Here is a 27861-nt window from a genome sequence, read left to right on the forward strand (position 1 = left end):
TTTTTGTGGCAGCCTTTCTTCTTGGACTTCACACAGAGACTCGGCGGGTGAGGGGGGTGTACAGACAGGGAGCTGAGGCGCAGGCTGCACGTGGGTGCAACCGTGCACTGAGCATGCTCCCCCAAACACGTGTGCCTCGCGTGCACCCAGCCCCCATACCTGCAGCAGCGAAAAGCCAGAGCACTCTGCTTGTAGAAAGGGGGCAAGGGTGTCTAGGACCAGGTTTGGGGGGCAGGTCAGTGGTGACACACTTAAGAGAGAGTTCCCAAGCTGAAGGAATCCTGCTCAGTAACCGGTGTGAGGTGGGGTGGGGGGGAGTCCTTGGGCAGGGGTGCCATAGTTGGTCGATTTTATCCCAGTGGTACCAGAGCAGCAGTGACTTGTGGGTGGACAGGCTGCTTTCCAGGGGGAGACAAAGTAATGCTCATGAGTCACATCACCCGAAATACATGCTAAGCTGCCTCCATCGCCTTTCACTGCAGCCCAGATTGACATGATTGTTTGAAATAGCGATCCCCGGGATATTTTTAAAATAACACCTTAAAAAAAAAAAATCTTGAAGGCCTCCCTTTCCCCCACAGTGAGCCGCTGGCTGTCGGGGTTTCTGTAAGCAAGGATACCTAGAGGGGTGGGGATGGGGGTGGGACACCACTTGCCACCCGCTGCTGCACCCGCACAGAGACAGCAGTCCTTGGGCTTGCTGACCCCAGCTCGGGCAACGGGAGGGGTAGCCTGGCCACGCAACCAGGAGCACAGCCGACCAACGGTGGCCGCCCATTCATGCGATCGACCCCCCAGCTATGGAATTTCATTTATTAAATGTTGAGGCGGCTGCTGGCAGCCCCATCGCTTGGTTGTCTTTGTTTCTCTGCTGTGTGGGCGCGTCTCGAGCACGTGGCAGCTGGAGCGCGCAGGCCGGAGGAAAAGCGACCTGGTTTAGTTTATGTATGGCCGCCTGGCAAAAGGACAGCCAGCTGCCAAGGGCATAGCTCGGCCCCCCACCCCCAATCTAGCCTGAGCTACCCCCTTCCTTGAGCTCCAGGATTTTTCAGGAGAAAACGGGTGATTGACTCCGTTCCCCTGCCCTACCTTCCGGTTGGCCGGGGACTACCTGGGAGTGGCCCAAGCACGGATCCACTCCCCAAACTTTGCCCCGGAAGCCCCCAGCCCCGCCACAGCGTAGGCCTGAGCTAGGGATAAAAGGGTTTCAGGATTTCCCTTTGGAGATGTTGTCACCTCAGGAAGCAGAACAGTTAAAGGGAAATCACACACAAGGTCCTAAAAACAATTTAATAAGGAAATGTACAGGCATTCTCCCGGCCACTCCTTGCGGTCCCTCTCCCGCTCCAGCCCCCTCCTCAACTCGTGAAGCAGCCACAACACTCTGCTGACCCCTCGTGGTAGAGGCGGGCAGAGGTCCCTGGCTGCTAACGAGGCCAGCTGGCTCCTCCCAGGCTGGAGAAAGGGGCGAGGCCGTACATTCATCCTTCATCCTTCCAGGCCAGCCCGGGCCTGGCACCGCAGGGTGTGGAGGAGGAAGGAGACCACACAAAGAAACCTGAGAGAGGCGCGGAGAGTTTGCAAGCTTTTGCTAACACTTCCCACACAAACACTCTTAGATCGTTCTAAGTAGAGCTGCTGTGGAATTCCTTATTCCGATCTTGTTGTAAGGTGGGCTCCCCAAGGCAGTATGTCTGGTCTCCCGCACCTGTCTCAGTCCGCCTAGTTGGCTGAGGGATGCGCCGTTTCCAGGGTAGTTACTATGCTTAGCTCGTTCCAGGAGGTAGTTTCCAGTCTCATTTTAGAGATGAGTGGTCTGAGAAACCAGAAAATGTAAGCAGTCTGTTTAAGGTCAAGCAATTAATAAGGAGGAATTCTAACTCAAGTCTCACTAACATACCAGTCCCCTCTCCTTTCATGGGCTGGACCAAGCGTCTAGGTCCTTCCTGCCCTTGCAATAGGTGGCCGTAGAGGCCAAACCCACTTTTACCACAGCATCTGCAGGGACCCTTCTGTAAGGATCCTTCTGCCCTGGAGTTATTCAGGAAGGAGACAGTCTCTGGAATCAATCATTTCCTCTCCTGAGAGGACCACACGGGGGTGGGGGTAGAGAGCTGCCACCTGCTGCTTTCTCTGCCCAGCTTCACTGTGGTCCTTGCAGAGGACAGTATATGATGGAGGACTGTCCTCCCAGTCTTAGTGGACATTCTCTTTCCAATGCCAAGTGTGGAAGATGGAGTTTACTTTTATAAAAGGGCAGGGAAAACTCCTACGTAATAATTCAGGTGCCAGACCCCCCGGTTGCTCCAATAATCCTTAGTACTAATGTCCCTCACCTTTCTCATGAGTCCTCCATCAGTCACTCTTCGGGGAATGTGGATGCCTTCTCTCGTTCCACTAGGACCCAAACTCAGTCCTGAAGGCCACACCTTCCCAATGCTGAAGCGAGGCCTGTAGCCCCTTTCTTCCCCAGCAAGGCAAAATGCTGCTGGGTGGGGTTGTGTCCCAGCCCACGTGGCGTCAGGGAGCTACCTCCTTTTCGGCCAGGTCTGACTCCCTCCCCCACGCTTTCATGGAATGAGGGGGACAGTGCGGGACGTTCTCCGGCCCCTCGCCACCTCCAGTTCCACGAGGTGGACTACAAGCCCCATAATGCCGCGGGGCCGAGTTATAACATGCTCTGCCTGGGGCACCCAGGTCCCCCTCCTCTCTCTCCTGCATCCCCACAACCCTCGCCGGCAACTCGGGTTGAGGGCCGGGCTATGCGGCTGCGGGAAGCCAGGGGCTGCGGGAGCGCGTCCCTGCGGTGGCGGCGGCGTCCCCGGGGCTCCGCGCCCCGTGCGCCCCCGCGCCCGCTGCGGGCGCCTGCTCCTTCAGCCAAGCGGCGTCTTTGTGTGCGGGGGTGTGGGAGGCAAGGCGCGAGTCCGCGCCGCGCCACTGAGTGCTTGCTTCCTCTCCGGTCGGGTGGGGGCCTCTTCGCGCCGCCCGCCGTCGCCGTCGCCGCCGCCTCGCGAGGACGCCCGCGGCCCGCGCCGCTCGCCTCGCTCCGGGCGCGCCGCCCCCGCCCTCCGGCGCCGCTCGCACATGCCCGAGCTGCAGCCTTGCGAGCAGACAGCGCCGGCCCCCTGCCCCACGGCCTCTGGCCCCGGCTCCGGCGCCGTCCCTCCTCCCGGGCCGGGCGCCGCGGCCCCGGCATGAGGAGCAGGCGATGATCCCCGCCAACGCCTCCGCCAGGAAGGGGCCCGAGGGCAAGTATCCGCTGCACTACCTGGTGTGGCACAACCGTCACCGGGAGCTGGAGAAAGAGGTCCGCACCGGCCAGGTAAGAGCGCCGTCGGAGCGCCGCGGGGACCCTACGGCCCGGCACGCCCGCCGGGCGTGGGGAGGGGGCGCGGCACGGGCTGTCCCGCCTCCCCGGCGAGTTTGCAGCGCTTCTTTGTTCGAGCCGCGGCGTTTGTGCTTGTGGACCGGGAGAGGGTGATGGGAGCGGCCCCGGCCCCCTTCCCTCCGCCGGGACGGGCGCCCCACACGTGCCCCAGACCCTGTCAGATTGGGGTAGGGGATACTGTGCTCCTCCTCGTCGGGGCAGTGAAGGCTCCGGGGAGGGTCTGCCGGCTCAGTCTGTGTTCCATGTGGTGGGAGAATCCGCCCCACTCAGACGAGCGACACCTCCCGGGTGAATGTGCGGAGGTGGGCAAGGCCTGAGTGGAAAGGTGGGGGGATGTCATAAGTCACGGATCAGAGAGAATAGGCTGTGTACTTCCAGGCATCCCAGCCCCACCCAGTGCCCTCTGACCTTACTGTGAGTGCTTAATGTTTTCTCAGACTGGGCAGAGCCCCTGGATCCCGCAGACCCCAGAGCCGGAAAGAGAGACCCTCTTGGGGAAGCCCTGAGGGCCTTGTCCAGGTGCTGAAAAGCACTCTCCTGTCCTCTGGTACTAGGGCCCGGCTTCTAGGCTCTGAAGAAGCTAGGAGCCACTGGCCACAGGAAGGATCTGAGGTTCTGCACTCGCAGCAGGCTCCCTGGTTCCTACTAATCAGTGAGAACGGATGGGTCAGCTAGCTTTGGCTGGATAAGTGGCCTCCCCAAAATGGGGTCTCCTGGCTACTCTTTAGGACCAAGGCAGGCACAGGTCCTAGGTAGTTCCTAACTCTGCCCTTGGTCCCTGGGCCACAGGTAGGCATTCATGGCATGGACAGTTCACCCTCCAGGAGCAGGAGGTGGGCCCAGCCTGCCCCGAGTTGCCTCAGGTGGAGGCCTGCAGACTTGGCTGGGGTCTAAGACCTCGGGGATCATGGGCTGGGAGTGGTTCACTCAGGATTTGCCCCCTTTGAGGGCCACTTCCTGAGTCACAGGAAGTTTAGTCTGAAGAGCTATCTGCTTCCCAAGGGAAGAGGAGAACATCACCAGACAGTGAACCAGGTGAGGGTCAAAGTGTGTCTCTGAAGTTTACCACCGGGTCCTCCAGGCCAGCACAGCGCCATCTCTGCACAGCAGTTCCAGGAAATGTTGGGGTGACTTGAGCCTCCAAGCCTCTGGGCTGGTTGGGGTATCCACATCCATTCTACCTCTGCTTACACAAGGATGCTCCAAGTTGCTTCTCAGACCGTATCTATATTTGTCCATCATCAAGGAAGTGTTTTTCAGCCATAGAGGCCTGGTAAGGGAAGTGAGCTCAGAGTGGTAGGTCCTGGGGAACAAAGATGAACAAACTTTGCCTTCAAGGAGACCTCCATTCTGGTGATGCAGGAGTTAGCAGGGGAGTACAGTGTAATGTTCAGGGTACTGAGACTTGGACAGTCCAGTCTCTTCTGGCGCTTCTCTGCTTTCGTCCCCTGAGGGCAAAAAAAGAAAGTCGCTGATAGAGGTTACAGTTGGAGGGGCTTAAGGCACGTCTGAGAGGGACTTCTGATGGGATGGTGGTGGACTGAAGGATTGTTAGAGGGGTAGTTGCTGGAAGGCTGGATGGTCTTCTTCTTGAAGAGGCCGGACAGAGGCAAAATGCTCTAGAAGGGGAGGCTCTTTCACCCTGGCCGCTCTGATGCATAGTGCTCAGGTCAGCAGCCATCGCACTGGGGCAAGGCTGGGGTGGTGAGCACTGGAATCTGCAGCAGGCAGGGTGGTTTGGGGCTGCTGAGTGTGTCCCTCTTTTCCTCCCCTTGGGCTGTCACAGAAACCAGCACCAGGTTCACCCATCCCCACTCTCCCGCTGCCCCACCCCCTACCCTACCTGGGTGAGTTAGTGTCTCCTTGAAATGAACACCGTTGCCCTGATCCAGGCCAGGGGGAATATAGGGCACTGGTTGAGGTTAACCCTTGTCCGACCACAGAGGAATCAGGCCAGTGCTGCCCTTCACTCTGGGCACACCACGAAGGGGAGTGCCAGTCAGGCTGGGCGGGAGAGGCCCCTGGCTGCATCTTCACTCCAGGACTGACCCAGAATGACACTTGCATCCAAATATGCACTGCTCCGTCCCCAGGGTCTCAGGCTTCCAGGGAGAGATGACAGTGCCCAATCCAGGCATTTCCTGCAGAGGACAGGCCTAGGGGTAGCCACCTAACATCATAAAACCACCATAGACCCCTGGGATTCCAGCCAGCTGGGGGGCGGACCCTGACGTCTGGTTCTCCTGGCACCAACTGTCAAAGAAAGCAGCCAGGCTTTCCTCTAGCTGGGTTTCCCTGGTCTTCACTTGGCATAGCTGCCTCTTCTTCACTCCAAGAAAGCCCCACAGAGGCCCTCCTGTGGGCAAGCTCAGCAGCGCTGTCTGCCCAAGGAGGGGATGGCCATGACCGGCCTCAGCGCAGGTCCACGGGCTTTGCTCAGTCCCCACCCTCAATCAGCTCTTTTGGGGGTTGGAAGCAGGGAGTGGTAGGGAGATAGGAGGTGCTGAGCAGATGTTTTTTGGAGGAGGAAAGGGTCCATGACCACCTCTAGCTAGCACCCAGCAGTTTGTGGTTGCTGGGGTCCCATTTCCTGCCTCATTTGTGCCCTGCCAGGTTGGGAGGGGGCTGGGGCTGTAGACCATCTGAAGGGGGCGTGCCAGTTCCCTCTTGGCTGGCAAAGCCCTGAGTTGGCACTGCCAGCTGGCCATGGCCCTGGTTCTGGTGTTCCCTGGGGGTGAGAGGTAGAGGTTAGGTTATACAGCTCCCTGTGGCAGGGCCAAGGGGAGCAGGATCCTTCCCCTGGCGACAGGCACCCTGGGGGGGGCCAGGCTGTGGTCCTAGGGAAACATCTCTCTCCCTGGGGCTGCCTTCACCTCGGCCTGTCTTCTTGCTTTCTCCGGCTCCTCCTTCTGGCCTAGAAGCAGCAAAATGGGATTGCGGGTCCCCTGGATATTCAGACAGAGGCTGCCCCACCCAACAGACCTGTGGTGTTTAAGAGCACCTGTGATCCCCGCTAAAGTAAGCAGTTCGGGTGGGTGCGGGCCATTACCACAGCTGGTAAGTTGGGAAGCTCAGGGGAGGGAGCCACAAACCCCAGAAACCAAAAATCAATGTGTCTGGGTTGAGGGGAGGGAGTGCGCGGGACAGGATGGAGGAGGCAGGGTGGAGTGAGAGTTAGCAGGTGCCACCCCCACCTGCGTTAACTCAGCTTGAAGCATCTTGCCTCCTTCCCCCTTGAATGACTCAGGCATACCTGTCCCTACACCTCATGGCTGGGTGAGAGAGCTGAGAAGCAGTGACCACACCAGACTCCAGCTGTCCCCTGGGGCTGGAGGAGAGGCAAAGGCTGAGCAGGCAAGGCCTCATGCTCTGGGCCGCTCTCCCTTCTCTGGCACTGGTGTTTGGCCTCTGCATTCAGTGTAAGATTTCACCCAACAAAAGGATTCTGATAATGCTAAATAAGTTTGAAAACATATGCTGCTAGTGTATGTGGGTGTGAGGGGTGTGCACGTGCAAATATGCTGGCGACCATCACGTCTGTTATACATGAGTAGACACCTGCAGGGCCAGAGGGCAGCTGGGCACGCATGTGCTTTCACACTTTGGCTGCACACACACTGTGAGTATGGAGGCAGAGGCAGTATGAGTGTGTGTCCTTACAGTCTGCGCGTGTGTGCGTGTGTGTGCCTGTGGGTGTGTGCCTGAACGGAAGCTGGGGGCCACTCAGGGAGCCCAAGCTCTTCAGCTGGAGGGACCCCTGCTTTTGACTCCAGCTGAGGCCTTCTGGGTCGCAGAGTTTCCATTCTCCTGCTGGGGAGGGCTAGGTGTTGGGTTTCATGGGAAACCTTTTCATTCCAGCAATTAAATAGCTGCAGGCCTTTGCTGAGGAAATTAATGAATTCTCCCACCTGGCTCAAGGGCAAGGTGCCACTTCCAGTGTGGGCCCTGCTTTGGGCAGGCCGGCGGGGCGGGGGGAGCTTTTTTGGGGACTGGCTGGTTATAAGCAGCACCCATGTTGGCCCTGGAAAACAGCTGTGCCCTGGTGACCCTGAGGAGGGTTGTGGGTAGAGTCCCTGAGGAGTGGGGGTGGGGAGGGGCACCCCTGCCTTGCGGGCAGCGCGAGCCTCTCTCTGGAGCCTGGAGCTGAGGTGCCTGGGGAGTGGGTGGCAGGCAGCGTCTGGAGCCTTGAGGCCGGGCAGGGTGCCCTGCCAGCTCCCTGGGGCCTTGTTAGCAGCAGCAGCAGCAGCAGCAGCTGGGGCAGGGCTGGTGGGATGGCTCAGCGGCAGCCCCATGCGAAGGCCTCCTGCTGGCCCTGGCCAGCTCAGGGTATGCGGGTCCTCCACCACCCCTGCCCAGGGCTCAGGACCCCACCCAGGGCAGGACCCCGAGGGGCCCAGCCCAAACCACGATGGGCAAAGCTGGCCAGTGTCCCCTTCCTCTGGGAGCCTGTGGGGAGGAGCAGCAGGAGGGCCACTCACATCTCACGGTCACAACTCTGGGGTCACAGGGGCCAGGTACACCTTTTTTTGGTTGAGGCTCCTAGTATATTTAAACATGAAGAAATGCCAACACAGGGTTATACAAATTATACCAATCATTTAAAATGCTTTCTTTTTGATAAAGGAATTTATACTCACGTTTTAAAATATTTAACTGTCGCTAAAGGCTTGTAGTGGAGAGCAGCAGTCCTCGCCTCCCTCTCCCCTTCTGGACCTCACGCCCCAGAGGCGACTCCTTTGGGTTCTTTAGGCCATTTTGTTATTTACCTCCATAAGAGTAAACAACCTACTTCTACGACTATTTTGTAGTTTATTTTATGCTTTATTGCTTTCCCTTCCTCATATCCTTTAGATATAGTCACCTATGCATTTGTTTAACAAATATTTATTAAGCGCCAGTTATGTGCCAGGTGCTGCCCAGGGACCGAGGAATCCAGCATTGAGCAAAACAGAGAGGGACCCTCCCTTTGTGGGGCTTACAGTCTAGGTGAGGGAGACAAGGAAAAGACAAACGAGCGATTTAATGTTGAAAGAGAACTAAGGCAGGGTAAGAGACAATCACTCGATAAATAGCACCTGTCATTTAAGATGGGTTGTCAGGGCAGGCCTTCCTAAGGAGGCGACATTCGAGCCGCAGCTTGATTGAAGTGCCGTCTGGGAGAGGTTGGTGGCAGGGCAGGCCGGTGTGTGCGAGGGGAGTTCGGAGGAGAGGTGGGAGAGCGCATGCGCTCAAGGAGGCGTTCAGGGCTCGTGGGTGGGAAGCCACGGGCAGGTTTGGAGCCCAAGGACCTGGAGGACAGTTCGCGGGATGGCGGTAGCTGCAACCGGCTAGGGAGCAGTGAAGAGGCCCCCAGGAGGGAGATGGGGTGCCTCATCCAGGCCGGAAGCCTGAGGTGATGAAACTGAGGAGCCCCTGCGCGTGTTTTGAAGGTAGAGCCTATAAGGCCAGGTTTTGCTGATGGATTAGATATGGAAGGTGGGGGAAAAGGAAAAGATAAAGGCAGTTCCGAAGCTTTTTCACCTGGAAAGGGAGTGAATTGAGGCACTGTTCCCTGTCGTGGGAGAACTGGGGCAGGCGCAGCTGCCCAGAGCGGCTGAGGTGCAGAGAGCAGAGGAGAGAAGTCATGGGAGGCCAGGGTGCCCCATTCTGTTCCGTGACTACGATGATCTTTTCATATTTTTCTGAAAAAGCAAATTACTGTTTTCCTCCAAAAAAGTTTCTTCTGTTTCCTGCATTGACAATTTCCTCTGGGTTTTTAGAATCCATTTGCATGTTTTGGTCCCTTTTATGTTGGCAGCTTTCCTCAAATGTCCAGTCATCCCTGGCCATTGGGGCCTATTTAAGAATGGGGCTGTGGAGCTTACTGATGTGTGAGTGCTACTGTCAGATGATTGGGTGGCAGGCTGCCTGCTTACTGTAGGATTCCTAGCTCTCTGTGCCCAGAGTTCTTTGGTGCCTCTAGCTTCTCCATTCTCCTGCAGAGGGTGGATGGGACTGTCTGGCTGCAGGTGGGGTCTGGGCCTGAGGCAGGGAAGGAACTGGACTTTCACTGCTCCCCAGTTTTCGGCACCATGACCTCATCCTCAGGCCAATATTTCTGAGTCCACTGCATCTCAGGCTCAGTTTCTACAGAGAATAAACTCCTGGCATCCTGTGGAGGGGAAGAGGGGTATCTGCCGTCATGACAAGATTTCAGACGGGGCCAGGGGTTTTCAGTGTTAACCAGCATCCCCAGAATTCACCTCTGAGACTCACTTCCACCTCTGCTCTTTCCACTGCCCGCATGTTCTGCACCTTCCAGGGATGCTAGGGGGGGACCTGGCTCTCCACTCCCTGGGGTTCCTTCTGAATGCTTGGCTTGGTACCCTCTAATGCATCAGTGAGACCCAAGCCACTTTCCATGTTCTAAAGATGTGTTGAAATTTCTCATCTGCTGACATCTCTTCTCTTTATTCTTGTGGGTTTTAAATATTTTATTGACTGTCTTATACTTAGTCACAAATTTACCATTTGGGGTGCACTCTTCACTTCTTTGTATTGATCCAAGTTCCCATCTGGTATCTTTGCCTTTCCACTGAATAACTTTAACACTTCTTGAGCGTCTTCTGGTGACAAATTCTCTTAGCTTTTGTTTGTCTACAAAACTATTTCCCCTTTATTTTTGAAGGATTTTTTTTACAGGATATCAAATCCTAGTTTGACATTTTTTTCCTTAGGACATTAAAGATTTTGTACTTTTGCCTACTAGCTTGCACGGTTTCTGATGAGAAGTATGTAATGTCTCCTATAGTGTGTCTCATTTTTCAAAATGCTTCTAAGATTTCTTTTTTATTGCCAGTTTTCAGCATTTGATTTTGATGGGCCTTGGTGTAGTTTTCTTTCTCTTTTTTTTGGGGGGGGGGTGTAGTTTTCTTGATGTTTGTTTTGGGATTCATTCATTTGCTTGATTCTGTGGGTTTACCATTATGTTAGTTTCCGCAGCAAATTATCATAGGCTGGTTGGGTTAAAACAAAAATTTATTCCCTCATAATTTCTGAGTTTGGAAATTCCAGCCGAAGCTGTCAGTCAGGATCCCTCCCCCTCCAAAAGCTCTCTGGGGGATTCTTCCTCTTCCAGCTTCTCGTAGCTCTAAGCTTCCCTTGGCTTCTAGCTGCATAATTGCAGTCTCTGCTTCCATCTTCACGTGTAACTTCTCTCCATATATCTTTGCTTTGTGTATCGAACAGAGACATGTCATTGGATTTAGGGCCTGCCTGGATAATCCAGGCTGATTTCTTCTGGAGAGCTTTAACTTAATTATATCTGCAAAGACCCTTTTTCTGAATAAGGCCACATTCATAGATTATGGGGGTTAGGATGTAGACATATATATTGGCCGGGAAGGGGGCGCAGAAAGCACCACCATTCAACCCACTATAGTAGTTTTTAAAAAATCAAATTTGGAAAATTTTTGGTTATTATTTCTTTAAATGCGTCTTATTTACCCCACTTCCTTATTCTATCCTTTGGTACTCCAATTACACATATGTTAGAATACCTTATAGTGCCTCACAGATCTCTGAGGCTCTTTGGACGTTTTTCAGTACTTTTTTTCTCCTCTGTGCTGTAGTTTGTATAGTTCTATTGCTGTGTCTTCAAGTTCATGGATTTTTTATTCTGTAGTATCTAATCTACTGTTAATTTTACCCAGTGAATTTCTCATTTCAGATACTGTTCTTGTTATCTCCCATTTCTTTCCCCAAGTATGTTGTGTTCATGTTTTTCTTTAAATTCTTGAGTATAATGAGTAATTCATCATCTTTATTACTTCTGAATATGTTTCTATTAAATGATATTTCTCTTAATTATGGGTTATATTATCCTACTTCCTTGCATATCTAGCAATTTTTAACTGGATGCCAGACATTTTAAGTATTATGATGTTAAACATCTGGATTTTGTGGTCTTCCTATTAGGCTTTCTTCTGGCAGACTAAGTTAAGTTACTTGCAAATCAGTTTGATCCTCTTAAACTTACTTTTAATCTTTGTTTAATTGGCTGAAACTTTTCTGTAGAGATAGTTTAGCCCTACTACTAAGTAAGGCATAACCCTTTTCTGGTCTCCCTCCCTGGGTAAACAGTAATGACTCTATAGCAGGTTGGTGCTGGATGTCTCCCTGCCCTGGGTGAGCTCAGAGAATTTATCAACTTATTGCTCCTTTTCTTCCTGGTCTTGTTAAGTTTCACTCTCCCCATATGAAGTCAGCAAAGACTCAAAGGGACCCCGTCCAGATTTCTGGAGCTCTTTTGTTGCATAGCTTACTCCTTCCTGGAACTCTGCCCGGCAACTGCTAGCTCCATTGGCTTCCCTGAACTCCTGTCTCTGCCTCCTCAACTCCTGAGTAAGATTGCCGTGCTCTGCTGGGGATTCCCTTCCCTGAATTACAGCCTGGAATATTTTTCCAGGTAGAAATCCAGGAGACTGTAGGGCCCACCCTGTTTGTATCTCTTACTTCAAGGACCACAGTCCTTGTTGTCTAATGTCTGAAAACAGTTATTTTATGTGTTTTGAAGAAGTAGTTTTCTCTATGTATAGCAGGAGAGTGATTTCAGTTACCTTATCATGGCTGTAGCAGAAGCCTTTTAATGGCATTTTAATAAAGTTGTGGGAAGGGGAGGAGGAGTTACATGCATGTGGTCAGTTCACTGTATCTAATTAGAAGTCCTAGACTCCTGAAATATAAATATTTATGTTTAACAAAGTATGCTTTTATCACTCAACCAAAGTCTCATGCAGTATAATTATGCTATTCACAAAACAATAACAGGATTTATAAAAATGTTAATACAGAGTGTCCCACAGGCACAGGACATGGGTTTGGAGTTGTACCCTGAACACAGTCTTTCATTCCTAGAATGTATTACTGCAACTGTTTGCTAAACCTCACCCAGGGCTAATGTCAACGATCTAAGTTGGTGGCCCCTTCTGAAGGTGGTGCCGGGCCCCGAGGACAGGTCCTTCCCCAGCTGTCCTCCTTGGTCAGCAGCCTCTCCAGACCACCTGTCAGCCCCAGGCTTACTCTTTGTGGGCAGCCCACTGGGCCATGGTGGAGGAGACCCAGTTAGGGGACTTAGGTGAGCAGGGAGGGAGGGAGGTCCTCCCTTTCTCGCTGTGCCCTGTCCCACAAGCCCCTCCCCACGCACCTGACCCCTTCTGATTGTCTGTCTTTTCCATCGCCCTGTGAGATGGGCAAGGCAGGGCAGCCAGGTGGTCGCTGCCTGCTCGGAGGTGACTGGGCTCCGATGGGCTGCTTCAGCGGTGACCAGGGCTATGTCTTCACCTCCCTCTCCAGGTGGACATCGAGCAACTGGATCCCCGTGGGCGGACTCCCCTGCACCTGGCCACCACACTGGGGCACCTCGAGTGTGCCCGTGTGCTCCTGGCCCATGGTGCAGATGTGGGCAGGGAGAATCGCAGCGGCTGGACAGGTGGGCACCCCTGCTCACCCCAGCCCCGCAGCCAGAGTTCCCGCAGCACCCTCCCCTCGCCTGCCCTGTGATATTGCCTCTGCCTCCCCCAGTGCTTCAGGAGGCTGTGAGTACACGGGACCTGGAGCTGGTGCAGCTGGTGCTGCGGTACCGGGACTACCAGCGGGTGGTGAAGCGGCTGGCAGGCATCCCCGTGCTCCTGGAGAAGCTGCGCAAGGTGAGGGCTGGCCTCCAGCCTCCCTGCTGTAGCCCTTGAACCCCGTCTGTAGCGCAGACTTAGCCACTCTCCTTGTCATCCTCCAGGCCCAGGACTTCTACGTGGAGATGAAGTGGGAATTCACTAGCTGGGGTAAGAGGGGCCAACGTGGGCCTCTGTGGGCCGCTCTGGGCCTCAGGGCTTTTGCATTTGCTGCTCCCCTGCCTAGAGCGCTCATCCCTTTGCTCTTACTGTGGCTCCTCATCTTTTGGTTCTCAGCTCAATGCCACCAGCTAGGCCTTTACACACTGCCTCAGGCACTGTCTCAATTCCGTTATTATTATTTCCTTCACTTTGTAATGCTGTGCTCATTTGTTTGTGATCTGTCACTCCTTGCTGGAAGGTAAGCTCCAAGAGGGGAGGATTCTCTCTTGTTCAGTGTTGTATCCCAGGGACGGGAATAGTGCCTGGCACACAGTACGTGTTGCATAAATATTTGTTGGAAGATTGGGTAAAAGGTTGAATGAATAAATTAACAGATGGGGGAGTTGGGGGAATGCCTTATCTCCTACCAGTTCCCTTACCCTTTCCTGGCCACACCCCTGACCCCCCTGCCCTAAAGTGGCCCAGGTTGGGTGGGTCAGGCAAATCCAAGCCACCTCTGACCTTCCCTTCCACCTAGTGCCCCTAGTGTCCAAGATCTGCCCTAGTGACACCTACAAAGTGTGGAAGAGTGGGCAGAACTTGCGGGTAGACACCACACTCCTGGGCTTCGACCACATGACGTGGCAGCGAGGGAACCGCAGCTTCGTCTTCAGGGGCCAAGGTCAGGCAGGTGGGAGGTGAGGCAGGGCGGGGAGGTGGAAGACAGCCCCATGCCACCCCTGACCTCTGTGCCATTCCATGGCTGGCAGATACAAGTGCTGTGGTCATGGAGATTGACCATGACCGCCGGGTAGTGTACACGGAGACTCTGGCACTAGCCGGACAGGACCGTGAGCTGCTGCTGGCTGCTGCCCAGCCCACTGAAGAGCAGGTGCTGAGCCGGCTCACTGCGCCTGTTGTCACCACGCAGCTTGATACCAAGAACATCTCCTTTGAGAGGTGAGTGGGCATGGTCTTGGCAGCCTGAAGCAAGCCTGCTGGGGTGCCCCTCACCCGGACCGCTCTGCTTCCTCAGGAACAAGACGGGCATCCTGGGCTGGCGCAGTGAGAAGACTGAAATGGTGAATGGGTACGAGGCCAAGGTGAGGCCATTGCTCCCTGGCGCCAGGCCCCACCACACCTTTGCCTGCAGGGAGCCTCTCGGCCTCGGAGGAGCAGAGGCCACGCAGCACTGGGGGAAGGGCACTGGACTGAGGCAACTGATGAGAATGGCCAGATCTATCGAGCACTTATTATATTCATGTTCAAGTCACTGGTCTGACATTTTATATGTATGTATATATACACATGCACACACATGCATATATGCGTATATATCACACAGACATATATACACATGTGCTCATTTAATCCTCACAACTCTGTTGGGTTGGTGCTCTTATTATTCCCATTTTACAGATGTTTACTGAACCCTTTCCATGGTATCCCATTTAATCTTCACAACAACTCTTTGAAGTAGGATATTGGCCCATTTTATGAAGAGCAAATGGAGGCTTGGGGTGGTTAAATGACCTATATATGAGGTCGCACAACACTAAGTGACAGCCGAGGTTCAGACCCTGGCTGCCTAACCCCAAAGCCAGGCCTATACCCTCAAGAAGACTGTGTTGGTTACTCTGGGACCCTCACATCACCCACCAGGTGCCACTGCTGAATGAAGGGACTCAGAGATGCTGCAGGGTTTGCATTGCTTCCTCCCCAAAGCTTCCCTGGTTCTGTAGGCTGGGTCAAAGTCTGCTTTTTGTTCCCACGGTCCTGTGCTCCCCACAGTAGAGCATGTTTCTAGCCCACTCTGTTATAACTGTCCATTTTCTTGTCTCTTCAACCAAATTGTGAGACTCAAGAGGTTAGGGATCATGCCTGGCCATGCTGGTTCGCCACTGCACTCCTGATACCTGCCTCAGTGCCTGGCATAAAAAGGCTCCTCACAAAATGTTTGTTGATTGAATAAAAATGAATGAATGACATCATATATTTATTTGCCCAAAGGCCTGGGGATTTGGAGCAAACAGTATCTCCTCCCCTGTCCCGGACCCGTCCTTGCCGGAAGTGTTCAGAAAGCCTTTGGGGGCGGGGGTAGGGGTACCAGAGTTGTCTTTGAGCCCTTTCTTCATCTTTCCCCAGGTATATGGGGCATCCAATGTGGAACTCATCACCCGGACACGGACAGAGCATCTTTCAGAACAGCACAAGGGCAAGGTCAAAGGTAATGAGGCAGAGGCACATGGGAGGAGGTGTGAGGAACCCCTTTCCACATGAGCACCTCCATCAGTATTCCCTCTGACATGCCAGCAAAAACCAGTATCATTTATTTAGGCAAGTAGTTTTCAATTCAAGTGCCACGTCCTAATCACTGGTAGTGGCTGCCTGGAGTGCTGCCAAGGTGACTCTAAAGCCACATTTGGGTTCAATGGGAACGAATTGATTACTAATGTCTGCACTGGATTTGGGAATAGAGAGAGATGCCATGTATGCTCTGTGATGGCCATTCTGGTGGGACATGCTCTAGGCAGAATTCCGGGGGGCCCCGCCGCCAATTCTCTGTGCCCGCTGATACTTCACCTGCCTTTCTGGGCATCATTTAGTCGGTCTAAAGTAGAGAGACCTAATTCCTACCTCACAGGCGAACAAATGAATATGGAAGTGCCTGAGAGAAAACACGCACATGCACAGGCATACCCCGAAACTGCTCACCAAAAGCAGGTATTTTTGTCCAGTGTCATCAGCCTGGAGAGAGACACTTTTGGAAGTTTCTCCTGAGCCCCAGGCCTACTTTTTATTCCAGGTATACTTGTGGTGGTCCTGGCCCCTGCCACAGATGTATCCTCAGTCACTTTCAGATGAAGGTGCCTAGATGTATGGTGTGGATTAGCAGTCTGCCTGCCCCCTAGGAACCAGCCCCCTAGATCTTGGGTGCTGTCACTTCTGAGGGCTGCAATGTCCTCTAAGGTGGCACATTTCTTATAGGTTGCAAGACACCCCTGCAGTCCTTTCTGGGAATTGCTGAGCAGCATGGGGGCCCCCAAAATGGGGTGAGTGTGTGCCAGGAGTGTCCCTGGGTGGAAGGGTATGGATATGTCTCAGGAGAAGGCCCGGGAGGTGTCCTGCTTAGCATGGCCTGTGGGCCTCTTTTCCACAGTACCCAAGACCATGTCGGCTCCCCAGTGGCAGGGGGGACAGCTCTGGGGCCTGTAATACCAAATGGCTGGCCTGGCATCAGGGCCTGAGAAGGGCTCATGGGCCCCTCCCCATGTGGTGCAGACCCTGATCACTCAGACTCTGAGCCAAGCCAACCCCACTGCCATCACCGCAGAAGAGTACTTCAACCCCAACTTTGAGCTTGGCAACCGTGACATGGGCCGCCCCATGGAACTGACCACCAAGACACAGAAGTGAGGTCCCCCGCTGGTGTTGGGGAGGGTGGGCAGGGCAGGATGGGGCAGGGGTTTCAGAAGGTTCTGGGAGGCCATTGCTTCTACAATGTCCCTCATGCCTTGGGATCCCTGGGGGGGCAGGTTCAAGGCCAAGCTGTGGCTGTGTGAGGAGCATCCCCTGTCCCTGTGTGAGCAGGTAGCCCCCATCATTGACCTCATGGCTGTCAGCAACGCGCTTTTTGCCAAGCTCCGGGATTTCATTACCCTGCGCCTGCCTCCTGGCTTCCCTGTCAAGATTGGTGAGACACCACCCCCATTTTCCCATGGCTGCTGTTGTGGGGGGGGCTTAGAGGAGGTAAAGAGTGAGGGGGGCTAAGGTGTGAAGGGGTGGGTGGTGGCACCTGATGGTTTCCTCATCCTCAGAAATCCCCATCTTTCACATCCTGAATGCCCGCATCACCTTCGGGAACCTCAATGGCTGTGACGAGCCAGTGCCTTTGGTGCGAGGCAGCCCCAGCAGTGAGACCCCTTCCCCAGGCAGCGACTCCTCCAGTGTCAGCAGCTCCAGTTCCACAAGTGAGCCCTGTCCCCCGCCTCACCTACTCACCGGAGCCCTCGCTGCCCCTCCCTGGGGAGCCACTCTGACCTGAGTCTGCCCTCAGCCTCCTGCCGCGGGTGCGAGATCTCCCCGACCTTGTTCGAGGCCCCGAGAGGCTACAGTGTGCTGGGTGGCCAGCGGGAGCCGGCGACCCGCGATGATGATGACGACCTTCTGCAGTTTGCCATCCAGCAGAGCCTGCTTGAGGCGGGCAGTGAGTATGACCAGGTGTGTCCCCCGTGGACACAACGGGCCACCTAACTGCGGTGCTGCCATAGCCAACAGGCCCACGCCCTCTCCCTCCAGGTCACCATCTGGGAGGCACTAACCAACAGCAAGCCGGGCACTCACCCCATGTCCTTCGAGCGTCGCCGCCAGGACAGGTCAGTGCCCCCCAGGATTTGGAGACACCTACCCACCCCAAGTAGAGTATCCCATTACTTTGTCACAGCAGGTGAGGGCACAGCCCACTGAGCGGCCCCTCTTGGCCCCGAAAAGCTGTGGTACCCTCACCAGGGGCCGCACGGGAATTGAGACGATTTCTACCACACACTTTCCCAACTCTGGGGTGGGCAAGCAGTACTCAGAAAGTGCCTGCGTTGCAGGGGCCAGGCCTCGTGGCCTCCGGACCCCTCATGAGACAGGATGCCAGGACCAGGGTTCCAGAAGATGACCACATACGCTTGCTGCTGTCTCCTGGGAGGATGAGCTTTATAGGGGCTGGGATCTGGCGCAACTGGGTGGGAGCCAGGGAGGTGACACAGGACTGGAGGGTGGCAGGTCTGCTCTGGCCTGGGACCTCCACACCGGCTCCCGGCCAGCTCCCTGCCAGTTGTGCCTAGAGCCCTAGATGTGTCTTCTTTGCCCCCCAACCCCGAAGTGCCCCGCCCACGCCACAGCGCCAGCCCGCGACCCCCACAGCGGTTCCCAGCCCTCGGCCCAGCCCCAGCCCTGGTAGCCGCGTGTTCCGGAGCTACGATGAGCAGCTGCGGCTCGCCATGGAGCTGTCTGCGCAGGAGCAGGAGGAGCGGCGGCGGCGCGCGCGCCTGGAAGAGGAGGAACTGGAGCGAATCCTGCGGCTCTCACTGACCGAGCAGTAGTGCCACTGCCCGGCCTTCGGCCACGCCCTGTGAGCCCCGCCCCAGAGCGAGAGGGGCCCGACCCACGCACACTGTGGCTGGCGACCAGAGCCACCTCCTCAGGGGTCTAGGGGCGCACCATTCACCAGAGGAGGAGGGATTCGGCATGGCCGCGGGGTACCTTTCCGGGCCAGGGCCCTGGAGGCAGCTGGCACGCTCGGTCCCCCTGCTTTAATGTGTCCTGACCCCCAGCCCTCTCCCCTGGGCCCAGGCCTGTCCAAGGGCTGAGCCAGGCGGTCCTGGGTGGGAGACCGGTCCCTAGAGGAGCAGTGTCTGCACCCTTGCTCCTTCTGGCTCGCCCTACTTTCTGCTCATTGACCCCACTCCAGGACACTGCCCGTGAAGCCTTTGCATTACCGCTCTTCACCCCTGGAGGGCAGCTGAGCTCCCCACGTGCTGTGTTGCTGCTTTGTTCCAGACACAAACCGGCACGTCACGGGCCCGGCCCCTCCCCCACCCCGGCATTTCAGCGTCAAGTGCACTTAGCGGGGTGCCCGGCTCCCCCAGCCCTTACACCCCTCCCAGGTCTCAGGGTGGTCCCAGCTTCAATTTGAGCGGCCAGAGGTTGGAGACCCCTTCCCCAGACATGTTTTTGTGATCAGGGAGGGTCCCCAAGTTGGCCCCCCCAGACCTGGGCAAGGCCTGACTCCCACGTGCTGTCCTGGCAAGTGAGAGGGCATGTCGGGCTGGGGCAAGCACTAGGCCCTACACTAGACTGGGCACCGAGAGGGCTTGCCCAGTGCCCTGGCACCCTCCCCCACCCCTTCCCACCAGCTGCTGCTAGCCCTCTGTGGTTGTGCGTCCCACTTGCCCCCACCCAGGGGCCGATTCTAAAACCCTTCATCCAATGGTGCTAACCCCCGGCTCTCCCCTGCCCCGCCCCACCCACCCAGAGAAGCACAGACCCCGCCAGGGGCAGGGGGCCCGCAACACACCCTTGTCCGAGTTCTCCCTGACTGGCCATCCTGGCCCAGCCAGGGAGGTTCAGAAGGGACACAAAAGGGATGGATGGAAGAAAAGGACAAAGAGAAACTCTTCCTCATATCCCCTTCCCTGATGCCAGGGGCACCAGACTGATTCTGAGGCACAAAGTAAAGAGGCTTCAAACCTGAGGCTTTGCCTACCTACCTTTACTGGGGAAGAATGCCCACCTGAGTTCTGGGGGTTCCTTCTAAACTTCAGTGTGGGGGGGGGCCCTGAGGTGAGAGGATGCCTGGTGGGTCCTGAGCCTCGGCAGGGTTGCATTTGTCAGGGTCCCCAGGAGCGTAACGGTAGTGTTTGTAGGGACTAGGGGAGTCTTGCCCTCCTCACCCCTCATCCATGCAGGAGGCACAGACTGAGCACTTAGTAAAAGATTTCATCCAGTATGTCTTGTTTCCCCCCTGGAGTCAAGGCTACAGCAGAGGACTGGGGGCAGTGTGTGTGTGTGTTGGGGGGAGGGTGGTGAACCTGCTTCCTCAGGTGAGTTCTGGTACCTGTCCTGCAGAGGTGCCCCCAGGAAGCTGCCCTCTCTCTGCTGGGTGTAGCCAGTGGGACCCGCTCTACAGCCAACGGGTTGTATTTGTCTGTAGACCTGAGGTGACGCCCGTTGGGTTTACCACTTATGTCGGTGGAGGTAAGCGAGCTGACTAGAGGGAGCAGCGCTATAATTTCCCCTAGCCGGTCCGGGACACCTGGCAAATCATCACCCCTCTGAGGTAAAGTCCAAGATCCCCCCAGATCCCCAAGCGTCACGCTAATAACTAAGTACTTCTTCTGCCCTGAGCGAGAAACAAAGGGGGACACCATGTCGCTGCGCAGCACCGTTGCTGAGGCCCTGTCACCCCGTCCTCCCAAGGCCAGTTCCTGCTGAGTCCTGGAGGAGGCACGCAGCACGCGGAGGGTGCCCGTCTCTGAGACGTTCCATGTGTCTAGGCCTCCTGCGAGGGGAGGAGTTCCATTCCCAGCCCAGAGAGGTGGGGTCCCAAGTTCCAGTTCAAAACCCTGGGCCAGCCGAGTCTGTGCCCCGGCCCAGTCTGGACCTCCAGGCTCAGAGCTGTCCCCGGAGTGCGGCGCTAGTCCGTGCCGTCCACCAGCTCGCACAGCATGTTCTCCAGGGCCGTGATTCGCTGATCCTGGGCCTGCACCTGCTCTCGAAGGGCCTTGATCTCCTCCAGCAGTCTCTCCAGAGTGTGCTGCTGCTGGGGCGGGGAGGACAGAAGAGGCGGTGTGGGCCAGGGGGCAGGAGGGAGACGGTAGGGAGCCCAGGAGCCTGGGTGGAGCCAGGTGGGATCTTACCGACAAAGAGGTGTCGCTGGCTGACTGACTGCGGCGTGGGCCGGAGGGTGGGCGCACGTCCAAGATGTTGGGCTTGGTGACTCGGAGCTCCCGGTGCTTGGGGGGCACGTAACCATCCCTCAACGAGATGAGCACAGGTTCGGCGTCCTGGCCCGACAGCCATTCGTCTGCTTCTAGAGCCGGCTCGGGGCCTGGTGTATCCGGGTATAGGTCGTCCTGGAACAAGTCTGACTGCGGGGTGCGGGACCAAGAGGACGAGTGTTAGCAGGAGGCTGGGACTGCTCCGCTCCCTTCCACCGTGGAGCCCCGTCCAACTCCTCTCCTGGTCCCTCACCTTGCGGGGCACAGTCATGATGATGGGTTCACACTTTCTTTCGTGCAACTTGTAGAACCTATAAGGGAGTGTGGGGTTCAGCGCCTCCGCAAGCTCCCACTCCGTTAACTTCTACCTGGGACCAACGGGGTAGAGGCCAACACTTGCTGAGTGCCTACCAGGCATTGCACTTTAAACACATTGTTGGTCCAGCTGGTAAAATACCTCTGTTGGGGTGTTTATCATCATTTTACAGGTGAGGAAACTGAAGTTCAGAAGTCAAACTAGATAGCGCTGGGACTGGCCCTGGAAACAAGCTTATTTGACACCCTCTTCCTCACTCTTTCCCAAAGATTGCACTATTGGGGAAGCCCCCATATCTTCCCCCATGGGAAGTGAGGACAGAGGCAGGCAAGCGGGAAGGGTGGAGGCTGCTGACCGGGCGATCTCGCATTTGCTGACATCCAGCCCCCGTTTGGGCATGAAACCCATGCCCCTCTGAGGCTCCTTGCTGCTGAACGTGTTCAGGTAGTGCACGAAAGGTGGCTCGTCGGTAATCTCAAAGTACCGAATGCTGCTGTCGCCCTGCAAAGCCAGTTGGTTCAGAGACGCACCCGGGAAGGGGCGGGCCCTCCGCACCTCTCTCCAGCCCCTGCCCTCCCCTCCCAGCCACGAGCACCTTGCCGCACAGGTAGATGATGCTGGAATCGGCATCGTAGAAGGGCAGTAAGACCCCGTTGCTAGTGTCCATCTCCTGCAGTGCCACTGGCTCCTCGAAGTTGTTCTGCCCGAGCACAGGAGGTGTGACCAGTACAGTCCCGCGTTCTGGGCCGCTTCTGGAGCCCCTGAAGCCCCAGCAGGATTCCTGCCCGCCCCAAACCCGGTGCGCTCCCGACGCAGGTCTGGCGAATCGAGCAGCAGGCCCCGCCCCTGGACGCGTCACTCCCGGTCCCCACCCCCCGCCGCCCCGCCCCGCCCCGCACACAGGCCCCTCGCTCCGAGGCATGCAGTCACCGCAAACCACCCCCAGGGACTCGGCATCACCAGGTGGGGGCGCCAGCATGGGCTCCTTCAGGCGACGCAGCAAAACTGGGCAGAGGGGTGGGTGTGGGGATGGTAGGCGCTGCAAAGAGAGCAGCAGCCCCCAGCCCTGTCCAGGTGGGCATGCCCTGCGGGTGGGGGGCGCCTGGCCCCTCTCCCGTGATGCCAGTCCCGGGGCACACACCCCAAGCTTCCAGCTGCGTTACCGGGTCCCACAGGCCCAGCTCTCGCTGGCTCATGCGGGTGAAGCCCGTGGTGAAGATATGACCCTGGCGTGTGAAGATGGCCCGCATGGGCCTCATCCCCTCGTGGGCCGCAAACCTCTCCTGGGGGCGGGGGAGGGGGAGACAGGGAGAGGCGTCACCCAATAGCTGCCTGCTCTGGGGATCCTGGAGGGCCGAGCAACCAGCTTGCAGACAGGTGCGGGAGAAGGGGGCGGAGACGAAAGGGGGTCTAAGAACTCAGTTTCTGGGGGCCCTGGCCGGCCCGGGGCCTGGGGCGCGTCTGGGCCCTGAGAGAGCGGGAGGCGTGCATCTCTCAGCAGATGGTGAGCCCTCAAGCGCCCTCGGAGGCTGACCCCTGGAGCCCCAGCCCCTGAAGCAGGGGATGTCTGCTGGTTTCCCGGGGACGCGGTGAGGCTGTTCCCAGACAGGCACTTCCCGCTCCGCTTCAGCCTTCTTGGGCACCGGCTACCGCCTGGGAGGGCGCTCCGGGCTGACCTAGCGAAGTAGCGAGCGAACGCGCCCGGCGCGGCCTGGCCTACCGGGTCCCAGAGCGCGAGTTGCCGCTCACTCATCCTGCTGAAGCCGGTGCTGAGTAGCTTCCCGTCTGCGGTGAAGACGGCCCGCAGCGGGCGGGCGCCCTCGTGAGGCCGGGCTCGCTCCTGCTCGCGGGGTTAGTGGGTTAGAGGGCCCGGCGGTGCGCGCACTAGGCGCAGACAAACGTGCACGCGCGGTTCGCGTTAGACTGAGGCTGAGGCAGGCGCAGCCACCCTCCCAGCGCACCCAAATGGGACCAGCAACTCGCGAGGACTGCCCCCTCTCCCCAGCCCAGCGAGTCAGCTAGGGAGGAAAGGGCCCGGCCGCGTGCCAGTGCCAGGCCCCAGTCCCTGGAAGACAGCAGCGGGTACCGGCTGAGAGGAGAGGGGTCCGGGAGCGTTTCATGCAGGTTCTAGTGGGAGGATAGGTTGCAGCTTCTCCCCTTCTCAATCACAAGTTGAGGAGCGCTCCTCTGAGCTCCCGAGAAGGGGGGAGGGGAGGGAAAAGGAGTGGGGCAGAGGGCTAGGGGCTTACTTAGGACAGGGAGCTGTGGTTGCAGACAACGCGCGGGGTGGTGGCGGTGGTGGTGGGTGGGAGCACTGGTCTCTGCAGATGGGGTGGGGGAGGTGAGAGCTGGCACCAGGGGCTCAGAAGATTTCGGGTACAGGGGCCTGACAGTTGGTCCCTGGGGGAGGGGCTGGGGAGTGGGCAAGCCAGGCACTCACCGCCACCACCTGACCCTTGCGGGGGTCGATAATGCGCAGCGTCTTGTCCTTGCAGGTGGTGGCTAGTAGGCTACCATTGCTGTTCCAGCACACGCTGTGGATGATGTCTGGGTGCATGTCGTCCAGGCTCAGGAGTACCTCCCCAGTGCCCACATTCCAGATGATGATCACATTGTCACCACCTGCCCAGAGTGGCCATGCACCATCACCTGGGTCCTGCCTTTGCCACCCCCCACCCCTACCCCCACCCCAAGATCTGCGGTAGGGACCCCTCTCCAGGCCCCCAGACCTGCACTGAGCAGGACATTCCGGGCAGTGGGGTGCCAGGAGAGGATGCCCACACGCTTCGAGTGGCCTTCTAATGTGATGATGGGTTCTGTAATGTTGCGCAGAGGTGTATAGTCTGGAATCTGCCACACCTGGGTAGGAAGAAAAGGCAGAGAGTGGGTGGGACAAGGAGCCACTTTGTCCCTCCCCCCTCCCTCACTTCCCATCCCCAACTCTCCAGTCCTGCTGGGTTTCTTGAGTGGTGTCAAATGCAAGGCAAGATGGGATGGTGCCTGCCTGGTCAGAAGCAGCTGGAAGCCAGGAGGGGGCACTGCCAGCTCTCCAGAGACCTCCCTATTCACCCCAGCAGGGAGACTTCAGAGCACTACCCGCCCCCCTTTCAGGCCCCAAATTGGCCATGGCTATAATTAGTCCTAAGCAGTGCATGCTGGGAGGGGGTGGGCATGTAGCTAAAAATAGCCTGGGAGCTGGGTAGGGCAGGGCCCTGGGACCCAGCACCTCCCTTACCACCCTCCCCAGGACAGGTGAGGCAGCCCTGCCTGCTTTCCCTGCCCAACTACCCATCAGCTTCCACCTGGCTCCTACCATGATGGTGGTGTCGTCTGAGGCACTGGCGATGACATTGTCATTGTGTGGGCACCAGTCAATGTCCAGCACAGGGGCAGTGTGCCCAGTGACCAGTGGGTAGTTCTTATCCACTCGCCCTGTCTGGAGGGGTCAGAGAGGGAGATGTGGGGCCACTCTCCTGTGCGTTTTTTGGGAGCAGGCAGTGGACATGTTTACATCTCAATTCTCTATCACCTATTTTCTCTTCGCAGACCCCTCTCTGCGCTTTCAATCCCACCCAGCCTACTTCCTGTACTTCACTGACGGCAGACAGAGGTGAAGTCATTTAATATCAGGGAATCAGACACAGGAAAGTCAGATGACTTAACCAAGGACACACAGCAAGGTACTGGTAGAGCCAAGACTTGAACTCTTAGTCCAGTGCTCTTCCAGAGCACCTACTTGGAAGGAGGTACTTTGGAAGGAGGAGGCTGTTCTTGAGCCTGTTCCCCCGCTTGGGATGTCAATGGGGAGCCCCTGGTGGAAGAGGTCAAGGTGAGATAACACACAGTGCAGTGGCTGATGGTCCTTTCCGAGCCGCCCTTGGCAGATCTCCACCTGTCACTGGCTTCCCTTGGAACCGCAAGCAGCAGGCACTCCTGGTGCCTGTTACCCCCAACCTGAGCTGAGGTCCATCTATTTTTGGTGTTTATGGGCTGTTTGTGGGGGCTCTGAGGCCTTTGCAGGGGTTGGCATTGGCCCAGACAGTAGGGGAGAAGGGTGGCAGTGTGGCACTGGAATGGCAGTTGTAACGGGGGGGGAGGAGGTGGCTCCAGCTGAAATTTGAGCCCTGGGGATGGTGTCCTTGGATGGTGTCTGCATTGTCCTGGAGTGAGTCACTGGCTATTGTCAGGCCTCTTCCTGCCACCTGTGGGGCCTCCCCAACAAGGTGTAGGGGGCAGAATGCAGGTCAAGGTCATGCTTGGGGTAGCTGTGCTTGGGGGGTGGACGTGGCTGAGGGGCTTGAGGCTACTCAGCAAAGGTGGCAGTCATTGCCTGGCCCCCTGCCCTGGGGTAGGGAGGGCTCTGGCCTTATGTGTCATATCTCCCTGAACTTTGCTCTTATTCTGCCTTACTGTAAGAACCGCCGTGGGGAGGTGGCCAGGGACTCTGGATAGATAGAGCCTGACTGTCCTTTGTGTGATGCCTGTGGTGTGATTTAATCTAATGGTTATCCTGGGCTAGGGAGAAAGATCCCCGCACCCAAAACATCAGAGGGTGTAACATTAGGAGAGATAGGAAGAGAATCTGACCAGATCCTGATTCCAATGCTTCCCAACGATCTCCACCACCCCTTCCTGGTCCCTGTGGGGAACAGGGTGCTGGGCTGTGAGTGGGTGCAGGCCACTGTGATGCTGCTGTTTTGGGACGGGTAAGGGAGCCTCCCAATGGGTCTGTGAGGGCTTGGGGACCGGGGAGCAGCCAACCCAAACAGATGCCCTCCTGACTGAGGAAGGGAACGAGGTGAGGAGAGAGGTGCTGCCAGGACTCCCCAGGGGCACAGCCAGTGTCCTCCCACCAGCTTCCTTCCCCTCATCCCTCACCTTGGCCAGAGGCAGGACGATGAAGGCGCCTCCGCCTCCAGCCTCCACAATAATGGCCAGGAATTTGGGATTGACGGCACAGAAGGAGCTGTCCCATGTGACCTTGGACACACGGATGTCCTCGTAGGCCTGGTCAGCCTTTGCTGCCTGCCCAAACACATGGCGGAACTTGCTCTGTCGAACCACGCGCCGGCTCATGGCTGGGGGCAGCGATGGAGGATCTCAGTGCCCAGAAATGCCTCTGGTCCTTAGTCCTGTAAGCTGTGGGAGGGAGAAAGTGTATGTGTATGGGAGAGGGGGAAGGGTGGAAAGTGAGAAGGGTTATCTGGTCGAGTTAGGTATAAATTGATACAGAATCTGGTCCTACAAGCAGGGAGCTTTCTTCAAGGTGATTAAAGCACAAACAAATTCTTTACCATCTATGAAGTTCTGCTTAATGCAAGGGGCTAGGATTTGGGTGGGGTCAGACTTCTTGGAGATGCAGACTCAGGGGGCACTGGGCCCAAAACCTTCCTGGAAGTTGAAGTGGTTGGGGGAGGAGCCTCAATGCCAGGCTGCCCTCCCACTGCCAGCTGCGGGTAAGCATCTCTTCACAGAAGTGGTTTGTCTCCTAGAGGCACCTTGTCCAGAATCAGAGGGCTTGGCCCTCCGATCTTGGCTCAAAGCCAGCTAGAACCACAGCCCCCCAAGATCTGCAGCCCCCCAAGATCTGCATCTCTGGCATAGTTCAGACAGATGGGGTTTTGCCTTTTTCTAAAGCTTTGCCAAGAAGTTCTTCCTATCAGTTAACCTGAATCCTTCCTGCTACTGCTTTCATCAATTTTCCTCCATGCCGTTTTGGGGGCATAGCATAAGGTGGATCATCTCTTTTCCTTCCACTCCTCTCTGTACTGCACTTCTCCAAAAGGCCCGAACCACTATCTTCTGACTTTTGCCTACCATACTTTAGGTCCTGCTTCTCCTCTGAGTCCTGTATCTTACTAAACCCTCCTGGGCCTGGCTGGGTGCTCCACCCCGGGGGCCAGGGCCAGATTTGCAGGAGCAGGGAGCCTGAGGTGCCTTTTCTCCAGAGGGGGCCTGCCCTGTGCTCTTCCCCAGGGGCGCAAGGGGCTCTTCCAAAGCCCCGGCCACTGACACCTGCCCCCTACCCAGTCCCGGGCATCCCCGTGTCCTTCAAGCCGCTTCTGCAGCCTGGGGCCTAAGGCCTGGCCTCCCCGCACCCTCCTTCGGCCTCCTGTCCCAGCACTGTGTTCTTGCGAGACGAGGTGTCTGCACCCTGCGGGCGCGTGGGCCACTGTCCGTCCAAATATAGACACCAAGCCTGCCCCGCCGGGGACCGATTTGGGCGGCCGGGGGGAGGGGGCGCAGACCTGTGCCCTCAACAGACCCCGCCCGCTCCGCCGTCTGCGGTGGCGGCAGAGGGGCAGGGAGAGTACCTGGTCCTGAGTGGGCCGAGGGGGGCTCGCGCTGCGACAGCTCTGCGGAGGGGGCTGGGGGTGCGCTGGGGCCGACGTAGGTGTCAGGGCGCCAGCACGGCCTCTCCGGGTGTCCGCGGCGTCCGGGGCCCGGGTGTTCAACTGCGCTCTCCGGCCGCTGCTTGCGGCTCTCCGAGGCCCGGCGCCCCTGCAGTCCCAGCTGCTGCTGCCATCAACCTGCGAAGGCGGTGCCCAGACAGGGGCGGGGCCAGGAGTGCCCCGCCCCCTCCCGCGGCGGGAAAGTCGAGCGCGGCGGCCTCCGCGGAACCGACCGGCCGGCCTCGCAAAACCATCAAAAGTAGTCGCGTGTGCGCGCGTGCTCCTTCCCGGCGAGCGGCCCTCCGGGTGCGGTGGGGAGGCCCGTGTTCCCACAGCCGGGGCTGTGCGCCGAGGGAGGGACGGGCGAGGAGGGGGCGCGCGCCTCGCCGAGCTGGCAGCCACGCACGGTCAGGTGCCTTCGCGCCGCATTCCTGCGGCCTTCGCACTCCCGATTTAGCCCGGCCCG

General features: G+C 57.2%; 2 protein-coding genes across 6 annotated transcripts; one reads left to right on the top strand and one right to left on the bottom strand.

Moving 5' to 3' along the window:
* Nucleotides 1-3208: 3208 nt before the first annotated feature.
* Nucleotides 3209-19095, top strand: ANKRD13B (ankyrin repeat domain 13B). The gene is made up of 15 exons (XM_054572973.1): nucleotides 3209-3322; nucleotides 12722-12857; nucleotides 12950-13074; nucleotides 13161-13206; nucleotides 13736-13879; nucleotides 13968-14157; nucleotides 14234-14300; nucleotides 15343-15424; nucleotides 16186-16250; nucleotides 16480-16610; nucleotides 16734-16891; nucleotides 17016-17168; nucleotides 17255-17418; nucleotides 17497-17573; nucleotides 18071-19095. Exons 1-15 carry the CDS (start codon nucleotides 3209-3211, stop codon nucleotides 18288-18290), a joined length of 1872 nt encoding a protein of 623 aa, XP_054428948.1. The 3' UTR covers nucleotides 18291-19095.
* Nucleotides 19096-19684: 589 nt separating this feature from the next.
* CORO6 (coronin 6) lies at nucleotides 19685-27707 on the bottom strand. Of its 5 annotated transcripts, XM_054573255.1 has the most exons (12): nucleotides 27318-27707; nucleotides 25882-26142; nucleotides 24317-24439; nucleotides 23733-23862; nucleotides 23444-23625; nucleotides 22724-22843; nucleotides 22167-22286; nucleotides 21599-21703; nucleotides 21359-21504; nucleotides 20941-20998; nucleotides 20607-20837; nucleotides 19685-20509 (listed from the first exon to the last, which is right to left on the bottom strand). In XM_054573255.1, exons 2-12 carry the CDS (start codon nucleotides 26077-26079, stop codon nucleotides 20384-20386), a joined length of 1539 nt encoding a protein of 512 aa, XP_054429230.1. In that variant the 5' UTR covers nucleotides 26080-26142; nucleotides 27318-27707; the 3' UTR covers nucleotides 19685-20383. The 5 variants fall into 5 exon arrangements, with proteins under 5 accessions (XP_054429230.1, XP_054429227.1, XP_054429226.1 ...); XM_054573252.1 differs by lacking the exon at nucleotides 22724-22843 and having other exon boundaries at nucleotides 19685-20506; nucleotides 27318-27703; XM_054573251.1 differs by lacking the exon at nucleotides 22724-22843 and having other exon boundaries at nucleotides 27318-27703.
* Between the last annotated feature and the right edge of the window lie 154 nt (nucleotides 27708-27861).

This window comes from Pteronotus mesoamericanus, unplaced genomic scaffold, assembly GCF_021234165.1.
Source record: "Pteronotus mesoamericanus isolate MK-2021 breed Mesoamerican mustached bat unplaced genomic scaffold, CSHL_Meso_final contig_246, whole genome shotgun sequence".
In the NCBI taxonomy this organism is placed as follows: Eukaryota; Metazoa; Chordata; class Mammalia; order Chiroptera; family Mormoopidae; genus Pteronotus; species Pteronotus mesoamericanus.